This window comes from Lichenostomus cassidix, chromosome Z, assembly GCF_008360975.1.
Source record: "Lichenostomus cassidix isolate B80296 chromosome Z, HeHo_3.0, whole genome shotgun sequence".
In the NCBI taxonomy this organism is placed as follows: domain Eukaryota; kingdom Metazoa; phylum Chordata; class Aves; order Passeriformes; family Meliphagidae; genus Lichenostomus; species Lichenostomus cassidix.
The window spans coordinates 38062323-38081085 of record NC_139511.1 but is presented as its reverse complement, the minus strand read 5'-3'; the positions used below and the strand labels follow the sequence as shown (position 1 = coordinate 38081085).

The 18763-nt window shown below is 37.8% G+C and overlaps 1 protein-coding gene across 1 annotated transcript in view; it reads left to right on the top strand.

Moving 5' to 3' along the window:
• The window catches only part of NTRK2 (neurotrophic receptor tyrosine kinase 2), a 199743-nt gene that overhangs the window by 46405 nt on the left and 134575 nt on the right, over positions 1–18763 (top strand). Inside the window, exons 8-11 of the mRNA XM_085041990.1 lie at positions 259–558; positions 5344–5376; positions 9568–9668; positions 10956–11055. Of these exons, the coding sequence (XP_084898116.1) occupies positions 259–558; positions 5344–5376; positions 9568–9668; positions 10956–11055 (534 nt within the window). The remainder of the gene's footprint in view (positions 1–258; positions 559–5343; positions 5377–9567; positions 9669–10955; positions 11056–18763) is intronic.

The window sequence follows — 18763 nt, the reverse complement described above, 5'->3', positions numbered from 1 at the left end:
AGTATTTGAACTAGTTTGTTTTTTTCCTTTCTAAAGAGCAGGTTCAGTTCAGTTCAGCATGGTTCTCTAGGCAGAGCAGGTATGTTCCTGTGTGAATATCCTTTGAATAGGTACCATTCCATCCAGTAACATACTTTGGTACTGATGAATGAAAAATACTTCCATCAACTTGGGAGGGAGAGAGGGAGGGAGGGAGAAAGGGGAGGAAGGAAGGACATGTTCAGAATATGCTGATGTTCACTCTTTCTTCCAATATAGTTGCACCAAATATCACGTTTATTGAATCTCCAACCCCGGACCACCACTGGTGTATTCCATTCACTGTGAAAGGGAACCCTAAGCCCACATTGCAGTGGTTCTATGAAGGAGCTGTACTGAATGAGTCTGAATACATCTGTACTAAAATACACGTTATCAATCAAAGTGAATACCATGGCTGCCTTCAGCTGGACAATCCTACACACCTTAATAATGGTGCTTATACCTTACTGGCAAAGAATGATTATGGAGAGGATGAAAAACGGGTTGATGCTCATTTCATGTCAGTGCCTGGAGATGGTGAGTGTAGTATTTTTTTAATGTTAGAAATTGCAAATTGATGATAGTGGTGAAATAGTGCTTTTGTCCCATTTAACTATTTTGAAGGAAAATTTTTATAGGATTTTTTTTTCTCTGAATGAATGTCTTCAATATTACTTGTAAAATAATGTTTTTCTTGAGCATTTTCTTCTTGTTTATTGCTTTTCAGGGAAGTCCATGCCAGTGCTCTGTAAATCTTCTCTTTGAATAACCATCTTCCCTGCCAGCCAAGACTAATGAAAAGTTGCTGTTTCTGAAGTTTTCCCAAGCCTCAGTTCTTATCCTGGAAAGCACTGAGTGCCAATTCAACCACTCTGTAACTTGCTGCACTGCATATGAATAGAACTAGGCAGTGTATTCAAGGATGTGGAGGATGCTTGTGTCGCATCTAGTGCTTTGTTGCAAAACTGATAGTGCAGTCAAGTGACTTGATGATAATATGCTGTTTATAGGATGCCAGAAGGAACTGGGGAGAAAACAAGTAACCCAGAGGCAGGATGGACAAGCTCTTAGGTATTAACAGGCATTTTGATGCCAAATTGCCATTTTTCTAAGTATCTGTGTTCAAGACAGTTGCACCTTCCGTTGCTCTAAAAATTCCCCTGCACCCTTTCTAAATACTGTGTGGGCAGGCTCAAGATGGACTAGCTTATTGAGTTGCAGGGACTACTACAAGTGATTGATGTTCACTGTAGTGTCATCTTTTCCCACATGTTCAAAACCATAAATGAAGTGGCTGTAATAACAGTCACTGTACATGTAAGCATATTGGAGTACATGGAAGAAAACTCTGAGTGGACCTTGCACATTTGGAGTAGAAATAGAAATTATGTTTTTGTGCAGATAATTGCATAGTCATACCTCAAAATATGAGATTGTATGTATCTGGCTTTTTAGCCATGTGACATAAACAGTTGCCTTTCTTTTTTTTAAAAGCCATGTGCAGTGGTAGTGCTATCTGATGGGGAAAAAAGTGAATATTTAAATTCTCATCCTACATCTCAGGCTACAGACTATAAAAATATGGATAGTATTTAATTTTTTTCCTGCCAGCTTAGTTTGCTGTAGGGAGAGAGATGGCAGGTCTTTTGCTTTCCCATCCTTATGAGAAGATGAAGAGATGATAACACTGGGCTTTATTTACTCCAGCTGTGCTTACTGCTTCTCTCCTCTTTTCTCTCTGGAACTCTTCCTTAAAGAGACTCACAACAGAAACATGCCATGTTTTCAGCTACTGATTTCCCATAATACTGCATTATAACTGTTCAGCAAAACAATTCACCTCATGGTTGTTCTGTGTACAATGGAAATTCTCTTACACCTTCATTATTTATTGTGAACCTGGCTTCATTTTCTAAGAGTATCAGTTACCTCTAACACATTAGGTGATTTTATAATTTTTTTGTCTTTGATCCAAATCCCCTTTCCTGTCCTGTTTTACCTTCAAGCTTCTGCCCACAGTAAATACAAATGTAGCTAACCTTTAAATTGGAAAGAAAACATTATTTATTTGTTCCATCACTTTTATATTCCTGTGGAATATAAGTCTACCTGTATAAACTGTGCTGTGTTCTTTAAGCATTTCCCAAGATCTGTGGTGGAGTAAGCATCACGAAAAGAGTATATGGAAATAGAGGGAATACAGAGGAAATGGGACTTGAATAGACAGGATGTAACTGCATTAGAAATTAGTTCATGCATAGTGGATGGCACCAAACCAGTCTTAAAAATTAACAAGAGGGGAAATGGCTTATCTAATTAGCCTCCTCAGTATTGTTTTTAGTTTTCTCCTGCAAGAATCATGGCATTGAGCTTTAGAAAACATCACAACATTGTTGTCTCTTCTGCTGAAGCTGGCATAAAAGCAAATGCATCATATTACAATTTTTGTTCTATACTACTGCTATTTAAAGCACTGTCAGGCTTTTCCAAATTCTTAAAAGGCTTTTTCAGTGCTGTTGTTACTGTGTAGTTTCTTCTTTTGGCCCACATACTGTACAATGAAGCATAAAGATTAAGGCCCACACCCTGGTACTATGTTCATTTTCATGTCTTCATGATTGAATCAAATACCAGTCCTGATGGTTCATGGGGTGGGGTACAGTCACTGAGCTTTAAACTGATTCTGTGGTTATTCCATCACTTTCGCAAATGCTCTGAAGATAATAAAAAAACAAAAAAAAATTAAAAACATCCCCATATCTATAATCTGTATGTCTACCCAAAGTAAATCCATATAAATCTGAAGCGTGTTCTACATCAGCAGTGCAATACTCCACTTTCAGAGTTGCATCAAACATGTTGAAGATGTGATTTGTGCTAAGACTCTCTCAACTTTCAGCAAGCTTCTTCAAGAACTTTTCTCCACTGGTCTGATGATGCAGGCATAAAAGAGAGGATACCATGTACCACAGTGGGATTTTGATTGTGTTAATGATTCCCAAGTGAATGTTGTAAATTCAGAATTTGTTTTAAATATGAAGACCCAGAAGAATAAGTGTCATGTTTTACTAGCTGAATTTTTAACTATTTTTAGTCTGCTAAATCTCTCGGTTTCCAGTCCTTACTGAGAGTGACTTGACTATTTGAGATTAACTGCAGTGAACAGTAAGCAAGAAGTGGTTTATTCTGGAGGCTATTCCAATAGTTGATCCAAAATGGCTAGTGAATGTGGGAGGATTTTTACCAGAAATAGATATTTTTAATTAAGCTTATTCATCTCTTGACTCTCTATGCTAAAATTCAGCTGAAGGAATCCAAGTCACATACATCTTGTCAAAGTAAAATAATATGCTAAATATGCCTTAACAGTAGCTTCTTGCTTGTGCGACGTAACTGTTTTTTGCAGAAGTATGTTTTTGGATTGAGTCCTTTGCTGCTCCTTTATTTTGAAAATGTGGAAGTTATAAAGAAAGAAGCAAACAATCCAAGTTGGTGTAGTTTGTAAATTTGAGTGAATAGGATAAGCATTTTGATAGCTCATTTACTCAACAACCTCTTCTAAGGGGGACCAAAACAATGGTGCCATTCTGTATTTGCCTTGAAAATAATTGTGTGTAAACGTACAAAATGACTCTGGTGAAGTTTAATATTAAAATAACTTCAATTGATGACTAAGTAGATATGTTTTTATGTTCTAAATAGAAAACATAATACTAAATAGCAGTTGTCCACCATGTTGATTTTTGTAACTTTATTTGAAGTGTTTAGTTATATGAAAGGTATTTGAATGGAGTTGATAACTTGTCATTTTATATGTCTGGGAGGAGTTAAGCGTTATACTAACCTTCTTAGTTCACCACAGTCCAGTGAAGAGAAACAAAAATGTTGACATTTAACTCAGAAATAAAGGACTGGGAGTTTTTGTGTTGTCTGGGGATTTTTTCCCATTTCAGATTACAGAAGGTGAGTTAGAAATACTGTCTTTCAACAGCTGGATGTTCTACACTTGAAAAACTGAATCCATGAACTTTTATGGACAAAAATCTCTGGTCAGAGGGTAGATGGGATTGTGGACTGAGATTGCTTGAGGATAGATAGTCAGGCTTTCTTCACTGGTTATTTATTTCTGCTGGTTGCCATAACAGTTCTCATGGGGGTCTATTGACACGTACCTCTGGATACTGGAATGTCTTCAAATGCATTTAAAAATAAGCCTAATTATCTGCTGCTGTTCTACAAATAGGTTGCAACTGGTATTTTCAGCACAGGTTCTCATGCTGTTAACAGTGGTGTTCTGCTCTTGCTTCATGGTGGCATTATGCCAGTGTAATGCCACTGCTATGGATTTACTGTAAAGTAGTATAAACAGTTAAGTTTCTTGAAGTTGGATTCCTCTTTAGAGATTTTAATTATTTGTTTAATTTATTTCCAAATGTGCAAAAAAGGAGAGTAAAAATATGGAAGAGATAACTAGAAGGCTACTACATAAACTATGCTAGAAGTACATTATAGATCAGAATGAATGGGTATGTTTAAATACAAGACAAATATCTTTCAAAGCATGAACAGTCTAACAGTTCGCTAATTTCTGTGGGTGTTCTGTGCATTTTACTCATGTATGGGCTAAACCTTACGTACATGCAGTATTTAGAAAAAGCTGCAAAGACGAACTAGTAAAATTTAGAGAAGTGTGGACTAGACAGGTATCCATTTGCTAGTGTAAAGTCCTGGCCGCTGAGACATCTGACTCTTTTGATAAGAGTTCTGTCTGTGCAGCTGGCTTCTTGGAACCATCCTTTTACAGAGTGAATTGAATGGTGCTGCTTAGCTCATTGCTACCTATAGCCCTCAACTTGCCACCTCACAGTTTAAAATGTTTTGCTCTCACAGTGATACAATATCATAATTATTTTATCAGGTAAAAATCAGTGATTGCTTAAGCTCTGTGAAATCTGCTTCCACTTGAATTCAGGGCAAATTTTACCATTGATTTTTCAACAGGAATAGTTGTTGCAGATTATCTTATTCCAGATACGTGTGTTAATAGCGGAAAGGAGGATTTTGCCCAATTGGGAAATAATGGGTGGCCTTGCCAGACCTAGTGCCCTGTGCACACATGAGGCAAAATGCTTTGGGATAACTCTAATATGGTTGTAAATGTAATGAATAAACTGCAGTTATTTGCATTTATGTAGATGCTGATGATTGCTGTGGCAAATAAAGTCAACTTCTAAAACAACTCCTAAAAATTTTTTTTATTCTTCCGGCATTTGCAATCTATTTACAAGGCTTTTCTTTTTTTTTTCTCTTTTCCCTATACAGGTAGTGGCCCAATTTTGGATCCAGACGTTTACGGTATATATTTGATTTCCTTTTTCTTTTCTTTTAATAATAGTAATGAAGGAATTGAAACCATTAAAAGTTCCAATGTTAGTCTCAATTAAATTGAAATGTCACATAGAATAACACAGTTCTAAAAGGTACTTTTTGTTTTTGGTTTTCCTGCCTTGTATTTAACATGTGTGATGACAATATTATCTTTTACTTACTATGCTGCTTTTGATTCTCATTAGGAGAAGCCTAAATCCATGGATACAAATGGGTGCAGTTGATCCTGTAGGATGACAGCTGTGTGATGTGGTTCACAGACATGAGATTTTGTGAACCTTTTGGAGGCATTTATTAGAGGAAAGAGAGTTCATGATTTCTCTTTATACAACTTAATTTATTTTTTCAGGGATGATGCCGTACTTATTTTGCCTCCAAAAATGTACCCCTAAATCCCACTTAGAAATGATATTGGCACAAGTAAGTTTTCCTGTAAGCAATTTATTTTGCTCTGTCTGCTCATTTGTACCTTCCCTTAATCTCTCTTGCATAAGCAGACCATCAATTCAGTGGTAGCTGAGTGTGTGCCAAGAGATTTGATGGCACAGTGTTCACATTAGTTTTTTAGTTAGGCAGAATGTACCAAGTGAAAGCCAGCGTGCACTGAAATAGAAGCTGCAGAATGAAAAGCAACTGTCTAGTTTTAAAAAATATTTCTGGTGTATTTCTGGTGAGTAGAAAAGTTCATCTTAACCAACATACCTGAACAGCTTGAAGCTGGATCCTCTTCGGAGTACTTTTTATTTGGATGAAATGGCCCAAGACTCAAGTTACCTAAAGCTGATCTAAATGTTATTGCTTTGATTCCATTCCATGTCATTAAACTTTAGCAAATGTGCAATTCAAGCATCAATTTGACTTCAAATGCTTAGAAACTCCAAAGGATAGCTTTCCCTCCCTCTCTTTCCAAATTCTCTTTTTTTGGAGGAGGAGGGAGCGTTGGGGATGGGGAAGTGGTGATGGTTTGCACAGTTTCTTCATGTGTTGTATTATATAAGCTGTATGCATGAAGATTTTGATTCAGAGCTGTTTATCAAGGTCCTTATGCTTTAGCCATGTGAGTGCTGTGCTTCAAGTGACTGCGGTGGGTTTCTGCTGAGATACGTGCTTCAAGTTTTGCTAGCAGATCACAAACTGCAAGGCCTAGTCCCGGTGAAGGCAGCCTTCCTCTTTATTCCTGGCTGTTCTTCCTGCTGTTTGCAGCTGTGGTCCTTGTGATGGGAGGCTATTTCCAAATGTTTTGGTTAAGTATTTTGAACATACAACAGAAATTAGAAAATCTGATGAGGTCACATCAGGCTGCATGACACTGAGTTTGCAGAGGGGAGTCCTGCCTGCATGGTGCCCTGCCTGCTGCAAGCATGGACAGTCACTTGTGCCTCTAGCTCACCTCTGTGGCACCTCTTGGAAAAGACAAAGGGGGAATGCTGTCCTGACACCGTCTGGGAAGTACCTGGGAGAAATGATGTGACTCACAGGGGTCTGAGCAGGAAATTGAGTGCAAAGCCATCTCCTTTGGCTCTGAGTTCATATTTTCATGCCACGATGCCTCTTCTAATGTGGTTGTGAACATGAGAGAGACAACCTGCCCCATATCTGCCAAACCCTGGAATGACTGTGCAGAGTGACCCCTCCAGTGCTGCTGTGACTATGCTGTTGCACCTATCCCAGCCGCTGTGCACCTTGTTTGTGAAATGGCTGTAAAATACTGGCCAACATCAGCTGCGATTCACTGCAGCTGTTATAAGACACTGTTATACTCACTGGTGGCTGTGTGAGCACCAGAGAACCTGGCCCTAAAGCAATTTGAACCTTATCTAGCATGAGTCAAGAGGCGTGACCCTATCTGTAAGAGTGCTCAGTGTCTCTGTCAGGATTTCATAGTGAAATGAACAGGAATTTGTTTAACTCGGGATCGTCCGGTTTGGACTGGATAGCTGTTGTGTGTATTTTCCTTGCCTGACTCACCCATTTCAAGTGGCTTTGAAGATCTGGCAGTATTTCAAATGCAAATGATTCACAGTTAGACAGCAAGCAATGTCAGCACACCACGAGTATACCAATGTAGCCTACCTTAGCTCTTGCCCATTTTAATATAAAAGTACATTCAGATGATTCATAGACCAGATCTGAAACACTCCGTGGTTCTTATTAGACCTCCAGGGTGTGATTTCCAGTAGTTTAGAACAGACCTGAGCATAAACAGAACTACAAATAGCATCAGCTGTTATTTACAGTTGAAATCGAGAGCAAAAACTTTCCTTCTTCTAAGTTTGTTTTACAGAGTCAGAGCAGCAAAGACTCTAAATATTTGTTTTATATGTTAGTCTTATAAAACTATAATAAAGACAGGGTTGGCAAAAGCCATCTCTGTGAAAATTTTCCCAGCTAATCGTAAAGGAAGCCCAATTTTTTTTGGCTGAAATACTTGCTATAAAGCTGGCTTTGCCTGGAAATAATGAAGTAGAAGTCTCCTCTTCTGCTCTGGTAAAGCGTGTCCTCATGGTCACAGATGGACTGCAAGGCGCCTTGTCCAAAATTCCAGGCTGTTTGTGCAGGTGAGCCATTCAGCCAGGGATTGTGCTGCCTGGATGAGCAAAGAGTGCTGTTCAGTGCTGTTCATTCTCCTGTTGCTGCTGCTATAACCTTGCTGCGTGGTAAGCTATACACATAGATATGCAGTGCAGAGTTGGAGAATTCAAATGGTAAAAAATCAAGAAATTAATTTTTTTCTCTGGAAAGCTCTGTATATTTAATATGTATTTTGGCTTGAAAGAGTCCTATCCTTTGGCATGCATAGTTTAGAGCCAAAATAGACTATGTGAGTTGTTTAGACATCCTGACTGTGCTGACTGCAGCACTGGTGCCAGAGGTAGCTGACAGCTTCCTGAACCAAAAAAAAAATCTGCAGCCTGGAAGTGCTTTGCAGAAAGCAAATGTGTCCTTGCATGCCTGAAGATCAAAAGCCCAGTGCAACTTCTTGCTAGCAGTGCCAGCAGATCTCTCCAAACTGGCCTTGGGAGCTAAAGGAGAATACTGCTGAGGTCCTAGCCCTCCCTGTGCATGCTCAGCTGGAGCTCCATGCTCAGAAATGCTCCTGCATCTCTAGTTAGCAAGAGGTTTTTCAAATTCACATTTAAGATTTAATCTTCAGGCTTATGGCACTGATTTTAATCAAAACATGTAAAGAAATACCCATTTAATTGCAAACTTTGATGACAATGCTGGAGGTGTATTTTATAATAGATGCAGTTACTGCCCTTTGTTTCTTTCATCTGCATACATTACAGTCATGAAATTAAAATGTTATGTGTGTTTCCAGATGTAATAATAAAGTAAATGCATTTTAAAATTTTCTTTTAATGCATGTTTCTCTTAACTTTATATATGTAATTATTTAATTCTTTTTCTCTCATTTGAATAATTTTGTCTGGAAATCATGGACTGTAAATAACTCTGTTTTATTTTGAAGTAATTATAAATAATTGATCCATGATCATTCTTTGTATGAGATAGTTCTGGTTTTGCCCCTGCAGCCCCATCAGTGGAATTATTTTGATAAATCAATCAAATTTCTTCATACCATCTCAAGCACTTTAATTTTTAAAGGCTTATGTGTATGATAGCAAAGCTAAACTGTAACCTCTCTGCACATAACATGGGTTTTTAAAATTATTTATTAAACAAATAAAAGCAGCCATATCATATTTGATATTAGTAAAATAGCTTGAAACCCATCTGCCAAGTTCTTTTCAGTGAAAAAAAAGTGTTCAAGCTAATTCCTAAGACTGTCCTGTGCTTGACTGAATACGAGGCTGGTGAAGTTCAGTGTAGAGGGCAGTCTTTCATTTTTAATGGGAAGTCAGGAGCGCATAAAAATAGCTCTGTGGATGGAGTTCTCATTTAACTCTAGCATATCCAGTAGGGATACACATTATTATGTAGATTGCTTCTCTTTTCATGTTTGTCAGTCACAGCACATTTGTTCAATTACATGCCATAATGATTTCCCCAATAACCTTCCAGCTTTATTAGCAATTATGAGTTGTGTCCAAAGAGCTCAAATTCCCAAAGCTGATAGTGGTCTTACCACCTTAGAAAAACTTTTCCTCCTCAACGTTTTGAAATTATAAAAGCCATCTTTTTTTCTTTCTTAAGAGTATGAAACCACACCTAATGATCTTGGAGATGCCACAAATAACAGTAATCAAATCACTTCAACGGATGTTTCCAACAAAGAGAATGAAGATAGCATCACTGTAAGTATATGCATTGTTTCCTGGTCTGTGATCTTTGTGGACTTTCTGGTTATACAACTTACAAAACTGCAGACACTGTAATGGAGCTCTGATGTATCAGAAAACTGTAGCTATTACTGTGTTGTGATCAAAACACAGAAAAAATAGGGCAAAAAAGAAAATCAGTGCTCCCCTCTCTTGTCCTTCCCCTCATTTTTTTTTTTTTGAATGAGTGAGTCACTTTTCAGCTAAAACCACTGTTTTATGTCTTGCTTTTTTTAACAACTTAACTGTAATTATTTTTAGCCTAAAACTTTGCATCTAATTTTTAGTCAAGGAGAGCAAATAATGATTTTCAAAACAGGGACATCCAAGATAATTTGGAGACTGTTGTTTGAATACACATCTTGGAGTCACCTCCATCTTAGAGCAGTGATGTGCTGCAATGAATTTTCAAAATCTAATTATATGTTTTTAAAACATGATTTCATGTAGGTTTTTGATTAAATGGTCTGTGATAGGTTTTACTACAAGTGGCTGAACTGGTGGGCCGCCTCCTCCTTTGCTGCCCTGCCTCTCATGCTTTCCTGAACTGAAATGTTGGAAACTGATAGTGGGTTACCAGCCTGGTTGACATTGCAGCCTTCCTCCGTCAGTGACTCTGTAAAGCAGCAAGCAGTGGAGAGTGTGCATTCATGAGCCAGACAGCAGACTGTGAGCTGGGACACTGTCCTAAAAATTGGGAGGAACCAAGACAGACTTGTCTCATCTAATAACGTAGTCATTGAACTGCTGAGGTGGTAAAGGTGGGACCTGTGGAAATCCTCTGGTCCGAGCTCTCCTGATTAAGCAGGGCCAGTATGGTTCCTTATGGTTGTGTCTTCACTGGTTTTGGTATTTCCAGTGATGGAGCCTTTAGAGCCACTCCAGGTAATTTGTACGAGCATTCAACCATTCCCACAGTAAATCTTTTTTCCAATGTGCTTTTCTTATGTGTTTTCTTGTAACATGCCACTCTGCTGGAAGGGAAAAGGGTGATGTACACTCCCTCCCACCTGCCTTGAATGTGTAGGATGTTGAAAAAGTTGTTCTCATAAGTGTCTGAATCTCTGTTCTCTGCAGAATAGAGGAAACCTCAACAAGTGTCAGTTTTTTGTACTCCTTGATCTGAATGCAAATGTTCCCCAAAAGAAATGAATCTATTTTCATAGCTGGTTTAATCTGAATGTATGCTAGATGTCTTTGAAGACAAATGAACAAAACAAATAGGTGTGTTTGTGTCCCCTTTTTTTTTTTTTTTTTTTTTAGGTGTACGTTGTGGTGGGAATTGCAGCACTGGTGTGCACTGGTTTAGTAATAACCCTCATTATCCTGAAGTTTGGAAGACACTCTAAGTTTGGGATGAAAGGTAAGCAGGGTGGGTTTTTATACCTTCCAGAATTATTGTGGGTTGTATGAGCTGAGAAGGTAGGCTGTTGCACTGGGAGCAGTCAAAACAACTACATTAAATACAACCACATTTATTATTTTGTTTATTCATCAGGTAAGTAATGGCAGAGGTGGATGTAGACAGAGTGTAGAATTTTGGATCAAACACTTCTGTTTTCTTCTTAGGCTAAATACCATTTCTCTACTTTTTGCTGCAAAGCCCTCTGAGACACTTCCTGTAGTAAAATATTTCTCAAGTCAGTGTAGGTAGGAAGAAGATAGGAAATGAAATTTATTCTGTTGCAAGTTTGATTATAACAGTTTGATGAGAATCTATGCTGTATGTAGGAGGTACTTTAGACAATATTACAATGTCCTATTAAAGTGATGGAAGGGGAAACAATGAAAAGAGTGGAAGGTGCGTTTGCAGTGGATCCTCTCTACTGGTGCTTTCTGATAGATGCATTTTATGTTCTTCTTGGGAAGCAGCATCTGGAGAGAGTCGCAAGTACTCATATCCCTGTGGAAGGGGAAAATCTCAGCCCTTCATTTATTCATTTATTCATTTTACAGCCAGATGGAGGTATGTGTAACACAGAGGTACCTGCAACAGCTCCATTACCATATTTTACTGGTATCATCATTTTTTGTCTGATGATGTGGGTGAAGTTGTATTTACAAAAAAAAAAGATAAAAGGAGATTTTAAAAATCCATTTGCTATCTTGTTGAGAGACCTAGAAGATGCTTTGCTGTGCACTAAAGGAGATGAGCATTTGCTCTTAAGATATGTAGATAAGGGTCTGTGGAGAACATGGTAAGTAATCTTTTGGTAGACTCCTGTTAATCTCATGTCCTTCTTCTCAAGTATGCTTATGACACAGTACCACTTGGATGTATATTTTGGTAATTCTTACATGATCTTAATAAGTGCCCTTTTCAGAGATACTTACTCTATGTTTTGCATTCCTATATTCTGTTTAGGGTAGATTTCCCAGAAAAAATGTTATTTGAGCAGAACAGAAATGTAGTTGGTGCAGATCAACTGCTGGGGTGGTAATACTGTCTCTCACCTTCTGAAACGACAGAGCCTCTGCTGTTTGGGACAGTATTAGAAAAGAAAAGTTGTTGTGAAATATTGTGAATAGCAACTTTAAGTCAGCAGGATAGAGCTGCAGAGTTTTGGCAGAAGGCTAGTCTGTGACTGAAGAACAGTTCAACGTAAATTTTATTTGTGTTAAAGGCTTTCTGAATTGCATTTAGAGAGCTGAAGTAGGTGGAAGCTGATTTAGAGAAACAGTGAGAATTGCTTTATGTTAGCTCTTTAAAGCTGAATGCTTGTTAGGTTTTTCAAAATATGCATTAAATATTTCAACACAACATTATTGAAAAACCTAGGAAGTAAACTCTGCCCTGAGGGAGAGTGCATGAAGTTCTATTTTCTGTAGTGGTGTTAAGTTACCTTCCAGGAAACAACTTGTTTTTCAGTACCTTCAGATACAGTTCTCACAAAAATAGTGCTCTTGTTTATCAGTAAGTCTGACCTGAGTAGTTCTTTGTAGCAAAATTGCCCATGTAGATCATATTTTAGTAAGAATATAATTTCATGGAAATTAACATGAAATTACAAAAAGGCAACAACTTCATATATGTTATTTTATTTTTAATGGTGAAGTCTCACTGTGAGTTACAAATAACTCTTGAATCTTTCATTAGAAAGGAATGACTTTCATTTTTCCGTTAAGTGGACCTCATACTTCTCCAAAGCATGCATTCATACATCAGCTTCACTGTCTGGATCTATCCATAGTCCAAAGTCCCAGAAACACTCTCTCCCTTTATCATTATCAGTGTTACTGAATTTATATTAAAGCAATATTTAAAGACTTGAGATTAGATGTATATAGATATGTAATACCCAGACTAGGTAGGAAATATTGCCTTCTCTGAAAAGCATGCAGTGTAAGTATATGTTGAGAATTGATGTATGAAAATAAACACCCTGGTATATTTGAACATGAGGAAAATAATGCGGATGTGATGAGAAAGGTTTTTTTCAGTTATTATTGATCAACACATTTAAATGTGTATCTTGGAATTTGTGAACAAAAAGGTTAAGTGAGCTACCTGAGAACTCCTGGAGGCATTTGCATTTTAATTTAGTGACAGCAAAAATAATCCCAATTTTGCATACAGACAATGTGTTATAGTGGTAGTTTAATAAGCATCTCAGTAGGGAGATGGGAAGGAGTTAAATATCCAGATTTCCATGGAAAATATTTACAAAACAAGATTTAAAAATCCTCTCCAAAATTAATGATTATTTTGCATTCATAAGAAGTAACTTCCTGAGTTACATCAGGCAGAAATGCACAAAAGACTGTGCTTCTTTTTTCTGTTACCTTCTGAGAGCACAACACAGTCACCTCAGACACCCTGTCATTAAATGTCTACCCACCCTTCTTTAGCAAGCACTCTGGAAAAAACAAAATAGTCACTCAGTAATTGGAGCAATCAAACTGGCACCAATGGTATTTTTCATGTAACCTTGTATATGGAAAAATGTTCCACTGAAAATCAGAAAAAGAAATATGTATATATGCTAACAGCACTTTGTGTCCTGTAGGAAATACTTTTATGTAAGGGATGACATTTTCATCTCATTTGAGTACAGAGCAGGCATCTGCAGCTTCCATAGGCATTGTTTTATGCCTTCTGCTCTTAAATGCCAGCTTATCCCATCTTTTACATGGGCATCATCTGCCCACTTCTTAGACTGTGTCTTTGCTGCGTCCTGCTTCACTTAAAGAGCTTGAGCATAGTTGGAGTGTGGGACTGACCGTGATAGAGTCCGCAGAAAGAGATGTGGAGCAGGCAGTTAGATGTGTCTGAGCTGTGGCTGCGTAAGAGCTGCCCATACCTGGAAGCATTGCACGTGCTGAGGAGCTGCTGAGCCTGCCACAGAGCTCACCCCTGATGTCTTCTTTCCAATACTATGTGGAGTGGAAAAGTGTCCAGTCTATGTGTTAGGGAGCACCATGTCCTCTGGGAACTTCCATTTCTTTGGCAGTACTGATCAATCTCTTACCAAGATCTGGTGAAGAGTTGTATAAAAAGAAATTAACCTATTTTTTACTTTTCTCTATCCATTTGGTATATCTAAGGTAAGAGAATAACTTGGGATATGTTCGTTTTACTCAGTTACCTTTCCAAACTGTAGTAATAAGAGTGTTTTTAGAGGTGAGGAGGACAAGCAAAGCTCTCTGAAACATTATATTTGGGATGTTCCACGTTCTGGTGGAAGTTGGATTGTACTAATTGAAGCAGTTGTTTTAATTCTTGCCTTAATTATTTTCCTCTGTCTTTTAGAGCTAGAGGAGATAGCAGTTTCTGATGATTGACTTTGGGAACAGTATTAGTACAGAACAGATCTGTGATCTGTGCTAGAAGAGACTTAAAATAGGGTTAGTACAAAAAACTCTAATGTTGTGCTAGACTTCCAGACTTCCATTGCAAAATTCATCAGAATAATTAGTGAAACAGAATTCTCTATTTCACTGCTTGTGTACATTTGAAACACCTTCTTATACAGGGTCTGGTGACAACAGGTTTGTATGAAAATTTGTCTTTGGTTGTTTGAATCTGGAGGTGAGGTTTTTAGACCCTTGCAAGATGCTGTGGCGTAAATGGTGAAAGCTTCAGTTAATTTCGTAAATGCATTTGTTAAGACTTGTGGGTTGCTCTTACGAAACACCTTGGCTTGCTTTCTTGCTTTCTTGCTGTGGGATGTGAAAGTGCTTATGGTGGGAATTCACTGGCGGCTGCCAAGACAGCTCTTACCATTTTGTGTTTATTTCTGACTCCATCTAACCAGCTTATGAAACTGAAAAATAACAAGGAAACTGGAGTAGAGAGGACAAGGGAGCATTTGTGAACGCCCTGAGAGGATTTGTGGAAGAGTAATTCTAGTCCTATTTTATTCTACTTTCCATGTTGAATAATGATGAAAGTTATCAAATGGCTTGCAGCATAATCAGCCCAATACACGGTTTGCAAATGTTAATCATGCTACTAAGCATGAGGAGATTTATAGAGGAAACTGATGGAAGGTAAATTAGTGGATAAACTTCAAAATAACATTGTTCAGTTAAAAGGCTGAAAACGTTTTTGTTTATATCAACTGTTCCTATTCCAGTGACAAGTATTTAGTACTCCTTGCCTCCTAGGGAATCTGAAGGTGGATAGTCATGGACAAGAATATTATTACAGCAGCTTTACTGATAAATAGAGTTTGTGTAAGTTTTACCAAAATCAGAAAGAGAAGCCACTCTTACCCAAAGCAGTGCCTTCTGTCTTTTAAGAAGTTAACAAATAGAACCTGATAGAAGCAGAAGGAAACATGTATGTCCTTAATCCATGTGTGTTGAGAGGGGTTTTTTTCTGTTTGTATGAAGTTTCTGTCAGTGTTTTGAGCTGTGTGCAGTAATGCAAAAATAAGGGAGCAAAGAGTCCCATTGTACTTAAGCGATGCCAGCTATCTTCTCATGTCTGTGGACTTGTGTGTCATGCTTTGAAAGGCGCTTCTCCTTCCTCAAGCACTCTCCAAACTGCCTTCTCTGTCTAAACATATGTCCTGACTGTGAATTCTTCACCTTGTTCAAAGATATGCAAGTCTGTGCAGCTCAGGGTACAGAAATTTACCTTTCTGTGATCAGGTAATGAGACTGCGTGGTTGATCTAAGAGAGGAAACAGTGTCTCTTTTAGAACAAACACTCCGAAATACTACCTTTCCTTCAAGTTCTTGCTAACTGTTTGTTGTCTTTTTTGAGTGTAAGTTTAAAATTTGGACTGGCAATGAGGGTGCTGTGTTCTTCCATCATGCTGATTAAAAGTTAGGAACACACCCATGGATTTTGCCTATCAAAGTCGAAACAACTTCTTCATAGCTTTTTCTCTCAAGTAATTTCTGTAACATTTGTGTTGGGCCATGAACATCCTTAAAAAGTTTTTAAATAGAAGCATTGGTTATTCCAACAGGAGCACATTGATAGTTCAGGAATATGATTTCTTCTTAGTGTGTCACAATTCACTATATAGTATTTGCTCGTAAAGTCCTGTAATGTTTTGAGCTTTGGTCCAAAAGGCAGTACAGAGGAAGGCAGCTTGGAACTCATCTCAATTGCAGCATATTTCTCAGTTGTCTTACCATATTTCAGTTTGAGTAAGAAACAGTGTACAAAAACATGATAGTCTCCTTACAAAGCAGAATTGTCATTCTGACACTATGACATAACATAATGACAGACTTTAACCCTCATTTACCCAAACAATCATATTTATATGACTTTATTAAAACAGTCCAGGTAAAAGTAGAGTGTCTTACCATTCTGTCTGAGACTTTCACATATTCCTTTGGCTGTAACTTAGGGCCTGTCAGGAAATTTCTTTTGTGTCTTATTTGTGTGTAAGCACATAGCAAATGGTCATTGGTTTTTCTGCTTTAGTGCATTTTCCCTGACTTCACCTTGTTGTCGGAGAGGGACTGACTGCAAGGGACTTTAAAAAACCCCTGTGCTTCATTTGCATTAGTGATTGAAGAATTAGGATTTTGGATTGTTTAGATGACTCTGAGTGGTTTGAAGTACGGATGTGGGAAAAGGGAGACCTGTTGTGTTTATTATTAACTCATGCATCACATGTCTTGCTTAAGCAATTGGGTTATTGCTTATAGAGTAGGAGAAAAGTGAAATATAGTTAAAATGGAATACTTCTACTACTTTTAATTCTAAAGCAATGAAAAAAATAAAAGCTTTGCATTTTCAGCAAAGTTCTGCAGTTTGACAAGTATGATCTAACGTTCAAATTGGTCTGCACTAAGCTTATAGCCATAATGGCTACAATTTTGCCTTTTTGGCCAAATCATTAAAAAGATCGAGTTTGTAGCGTGGGAACGGGCTTACTGCTTGACTTTTAGCAAGTCACTGAAATACTGAGCTTTTTGAGTTTCTACTTGTACCTATAGAAGTGGTTTTGTGCTGTGTTGTACCTACTCAAATGCCAGTTCTGTGGGTGTCGATCCTTTAATGTCTTTAGAACATTCCATTATTTAGTCAATGAGCAGAATATAAAGGAGGGATCAATTCATGTGAGTCAGTGTTGTAAGATCAGATGTAGAGAAAAATGAATGTGCTCAAATCTGCAGTATTTTTAGTTAGAATACAGTGTGAAGACAATGCTGATATTGCTCATCTGAACCCCACAGAAGGAAATTTTTTTGTTTGACACTGACATTCCAGCCTCTTCAATCATGGGCTGATCATACAGATTGTCTGTCTTAGGTGCGTCACTTGTTAATTGGACAGTAATACTGCTTTACCTCCTGAGCATTTGGAAGATAAAGTTGTTAATGCATCTAAGTGTTTACAAAGTGTCCTACATGTTGAAGAAGCGAATTGCTGTAAGTAGTACTTCAAAGAATGAGAGTTTGTATTAACTGATCCATGAAGGTAATTTTGTGTAAAGGATTTTACAGAGGTCTGAAAATATTTAAGCCACCATTCTCTTGTGTTTCAATAAATAAAAGAGCATTGTTTCTTAAAGCATTGGTTGGGGTCTGTGTCACCCTATCAAAGCATACTGTTAGACATTATTTTAAAGTTCCATTGTTTTTATTTATATATTATTTGATCTTTAGGTCTCAGATGTCTGTGTTGGTTTGCTATTAGTTTTCCTGAGTCCAGTCCTAAAGTGCAAGATAGCAGAGAGGAACAGGAATGTAACTGTTTCTGTAATAGGAACAAGCAAGTGGATGACATGCCTCGTATGTAACCCAGGATTTGTGAAGACAGCTCAGATCTGAGCCAGGGAATTTTTAATGATGCGGTGGTGCATTTGACTCTGATCTGCTTTGGCTGCAAAACGTAAACTCAGTTGTAATGACTGAGGGAGAAAAGGAGTTATTAACTTGCTTAGAGCTTTTCATGATTCAGACTACTATGGTGGTATTATTATCAATGATACTATTAACAAAGGTAAATTATCTGAGACCTCATGTCCATTACTAGTAAAAAAAAGGAAGGTAAGTGTAAATGAGTACCTGTTGTATCTCATTTCCCCACCCCCTAAAAGAGTATACAAGCAGGTGATGGAATGAAGGAGTATGCATGAAGTGAAATAGAGAACCTGGGAGATGCTGAGTAGAGGACAGCTTGGAGATGAAATGCAAAGAGATTGAAGAGAAGTCTATAAATGGATGCAGTAGAAATGAGGAGAGCTAAAAATTATGGTTGCTAAGGCTCTACCTTGGTATGGGCTGAGGCACACAGAAATAGCAGAGCTCCTGGATCAAGGTGGTGACGGAATAAAAGAGTCAGTGCTAGAGGTGTAAACTGAAGATTTCAAACCCCATGTTCAGTCTACTTTCTACATATGTGCTTCCCGGGTCTTTATTTTACAGGGCCTAGAGTTTCTCCTTTAGTTTTTTGTGTGTGAAGGGGGAAAAATTACCTGTTTTAATATGAATTTTTCACCCATATGCGTGTCACGCTGTTTTGGGAATGCATTACTTTGTGAGGCAAATTGTGGTTTAGTCCATGGAGAATTTTAGAAAAATATGAGACTTGGTGTAGGAGGAAATAAGAGGATGGTAGGAATGGAAAGTGGGGAGAAAGTAAATCATAATAATGGTAA